Source organism: Sinocyclocheilus grahami, unplaced genomic scaffold, assembly GCF_001515645.1.
Source record: "Sinocyclocheilus grahami isolate Dianchi unplaced genomic scaffold, SAMN03320097.WGS_v1.1 scaffold751.1, whole genome shotgun sequence".
Taxonomy (NCBI): Eukaryota; Metazoa; Chordata; class Actinopteri; order Cypriniformes; family Cyprinidae; genus Sinocyclocheilus; species Sinocyclocheilus grahami.
Genome location: NW_015505930.1, coordinates 2,215 through 6,266, shown reverse-complemented (window position 1 = coordinate 6,266; position 4,052 = coordinate 2,215). Strand labels below are relative to the sequence as shown.

The window sequence follows — 4,052 nt, the reverse complement described above, 5'->3', positions numbered from 1 at the left end:
CTTTCTAAACATATTTCACACAAAGTTCCCATGGAAACAGCATTAACATATTGAATCAGACTTATTACTCATGGCTGACAAGCATCTTGGCGTTTGGTGAAATTTGGATTCATTCAGACCAATTTCATGTATGCCACTCTCAGTAGACACAAACATGAAGATTAGAGGAATAGAGTGGGAGTTTCCCACTCTTGTTCTGACTTCAAATAAAATGCACAAAAAAGGGCTGCCTTTCTTATGCGGACCCCCTCCTATAGACGTCCACCCTTATACACAGAGCAAATACACAAAACCCAATGTAAAATCCCAGCGGGAGAACTTCTGTCTGCAATCCTCACTCACCCATTCACACTCACACTCGCACACCTCCCATCGGTCGTCAATCTGAAACTCAGCCCTTTGTTTGAGGTGAGCACTGAGAGATGGGCCCCAGGGGGGACAAACTCCCCTCAAAGGAAGTTTCTCAGCTCTGTGGAATCTATATTCACAGTGATTTTGCAAGCCAGTGAGTTTCTCATGCCCATTAAAAGTACACCTATCAGAACCGGCCTCTTCTTAAGAGCGTGCATGTGATTCTGAATCATTGCTCTCGGACGCCTTTAATAATTGTTATCACCCCCCACCCCTGGCCTCCATTCCTTGTTTTCGGAGTTTCTTCCCTTTGTGTTTGTTATAGCATCATTCGATCATTCGGCAGAGGAAGGAAAGGAGGAGAAGAGGAGACCAGAGGGCTTATATTGACGCTTGCAGTTCCGTTTTGTCCAATTGTCCAACGGACATCCACATGCGCTTCATTGCATTTTTTTCAAATCTCTTTCTTTCAGTATTTTGGCACTAAAATTGACAGTGCAGACATAATTAGTCATGAAAGGTCTATACAAAAGTTGGTGACCAGTTTAACTGGTTTTATTTAAAAGTATCTTCCGGTTGCATTGTGAAGTGTGATCAGTTTGTTGAATGTTTGAATGACTGTTGTACGTTGCCTGTTGGTTGCACCATCTTGATTGGCTCTTTCTGTGTGCAGTTGTGATTGTGCCAAAATATTGACCTTCCCTTTATGTGCACAATGGCCAAAAATAAAGAAATGTGTGATGTGGTTATATATTAAATGTGAATCTGTCGTTTTAGTTAATAAATGCCTCATGTTCATCTGTTTTTTTTTTCCTGTCTTTTTTTTAAAGCTTGTGAACCAGGTTACTACAAGAGCACAGATTCCAGCCAGCCATGTGAAGTGTGTCCAGAGAACACCAAGCGCTCAGGTCGTGGAGCACTGCTGTGCCCCTGCATGGAGGGCTTCTTCCGGGCCCCTACGGACCCTGACTCTGCTCCTTGCTCTTGTAAGTGTGAATATGTGTTTTTTTTACTCCTCTACAATATTGTTTGATCTTAAGAAACAATCTTTTTTATTCTCTGCATTTTAATCTAGTTTCTAAACATACCATGTTTTGCTTTTCTAGCTCTGCCTAGCCCACCCCAAAACCTGGTATACATGCCCCTCCTGACTGCGGGGAGTTTGCAACTGAGCTGGCGCCCCCCGGCAGACACTGGCGGCAGAAGCGACATCACATACAGTGTGGCTTGCGAGCGCTGTGAGGGTGGTCTGTGTTCACTGTGTGGTGGGAGGGTGCGATTTGAGCCTGCGCAGACGGCCTTGAAAGACCCCGAGGTCGTGGTTAGCGAGCTGGAGCCTCATGTGAACTACACATTTACAGTCGAGGCCCAAAGTGGCGTGTCCCAGTTCAGTCGAAAGAGAGCCACGGCAAGCATTACAACAGCGCTTCACTTCACAGGTTAGATATTTAAGAATTTAAGTTTAAATTGCACAAATATCAAGCTATTGAGCGACAAGCAATAGTTCTGTCCTCAGTGAAGGTGAAAATGTGGCAAAAATCACATCCATTTGCATTTAATGTTTTGCCACATGAAGCTGAATTTTGAACCAATGAGGTTTCTATGTGGGCGGAGCTACCCAGTGCACATCATTGCCTGTCACAGCTCGATAAGATTAACAGATTAACATGGAGGAGAACTGATCACATGTCATGCCGGTTTAAGACACAGTGTATCAAATGGCATTAAATGTAAATTGAGACATTGATGGTTAGCGAAAATACTGATGAATTGTGTGGCAATCAGTAGGCTAATTTCTAATGAAGAGACCAATTTATATGACAGATTTTAATGTAGGCTTTTATACATATGTAAACATTATTTAATTACCATTATAACTAGCTATTCTCACAAATGTTTGCTCACTCAGTGTTTTTTTAAATTTACAGTGGGGTAATGTTGGTGCAGTAGCACGAGATAGCTTGATTTCAAACTTTGAATTGAATAAAAAATGACAAGCAGTCAGTAATAAAATAAGAACAAATAAAGAAATTAATAATGATAGCACAAATAAAAATTACGACAGGCCTTCAAATTAAATAAATTGCTTTTTAGTTTTTCAGCTAGGTGTAACATTAGGGTTAAGATATTTAACTTAAAAAAAAATTTTTTTTTTTTTTGCCAGTTATCCAAATAATGTTTAGTCCTAGAAAGCTATTATTATCAGAACACGCGAGCATAACATAGCGGTTAGCAGATCAATGGATGAGAGGGCAACGTTACCAGAGTTGCCCATAGACCAAACCATGTTACAACACAGTAGGGCTATTGCAGACAGAAACAATACTGTACTACATCGATGTTTCCTCTCGGCTAAATTTTTGAGTGGACTTTGCTGTTCCGATTCGCATGAACGGTATACGAGTGGAGCGACTGAGCGGAGCGCACACGCATAGAGCGGGATAATACGCAGAGCGTCACACCACGTGAAAGTGAAACCTGAGCGGTGAACAAATTTTCGGCAGCCGAAAATTTCAGTGCATCTATAATTATTGGCGACATCAGAAATGGATATTATATAATAGATGCTTTTTTGAACATTTTAGGAATTTTAAAATATTAAAAAATGATTTTTTACACGGCACCCCTGCTCTCGACAGACGGCGCCCCGGTTGGGAAACACTGATCTAGAACACACTATCAACCACTTCGCAATACCATAGCAACCACTCAGAACACTGTAGCAACCACTTAGCAATGCCCTGGAAGCCACCTAGAACATCTTAGCACCATTTAGGCAACTACCTAAAATATCCTAGCAACCACCTGGCAATGCCCTAGAAACAACCTAGAACACCCTAGCAACCACTTTGCAATATCCTAACAATCTAACATCTAGAACACCATAGCAACCACTTAGCAATGCCCTAGAAACCACCTAGAACATTCATGCACCATTTAGCAATACCCTAGCAACTACCTACAGCATCCTAGACAACATCCACTTGGCAGTGCCCTAGCAACCACATGGCAATCCCCTAGTAACCACTCAGAAGTTCAGAACACCCCATAGCATCTACAGAGCATTACCCTAGCAATCACCTACAACATCCTAGCAAACACTTACTGTAGCAACACCTGAGTAACCACCTAGAGCACCCTAACAACCACCCAGAACACCTTGGCAACCACTTAACAATGCCCTGGTAATACAGAACACCTCAGCAACAGCATAGCAATGCCATGGCATTGTGGAACCTTAAGTTAGTCATTTCTTCAGCAAATGTGAAAATATAATTGACTTTATCTTGTATGCTTTCTCCTTCTCTCTCTATGGCCTTCCCATGTTTTCTTCCTTTAGCATTTTGGAATAAACATTCAAATTCCTCTCCTCATTGTTTCATAGGAGGATCCCGGAGAGTTGGATGTCACCACCTACACCGTTCTGGTTCTGGAGAAGAACTCTGTGCAGATTAATGACCTCTTACCAGGAACAAAGTATGTGTTCCGTGTTCACACCCTGACAGCAGAAGGCCATCCCAGCAGCCACAGCGCCGAGCTTGAATTTGAGACGTTGCCTCTCGGTAAGTGCGTGCTAATGCATATGTGGGCGTTTCGTTTTAGTCTTTTAATGCTTTCGTGTATGAAAGTGCGTAACTTTGATGCATTCGTGATAGGCTGTGGGTGGTGCGCCAATGTTTGTCAGTATGAGTGAAGTGAAT

At 42.3% G+C, this 4,052-nt stretch overlaps 1 protein-coding gene across 1 annotated transcript in view; it reads left to right on the top strand.

Moving 5' to 3' along the window:
* LOC107560995 (ephrin type-A receptor 2-like) overlaps positions 1–4,052 on the top strand; it is a gene marked incomplete at its 3' end in the record, with an annotated part of 24,561 nt that overhangs the window by 18,300 nt on the left and 2,209 nt on the right. The window contains exon 7 of the mRNA XM_016245319.1: positions 3,737–3,914. Within this exon, the coding sequence (XP_016100805.1) occupies positions 3,737–3,914 (178 nt within the window). The remainder of the gene's footprint in view (positions 1–3,736; positions 3,915–4,052) is intronic.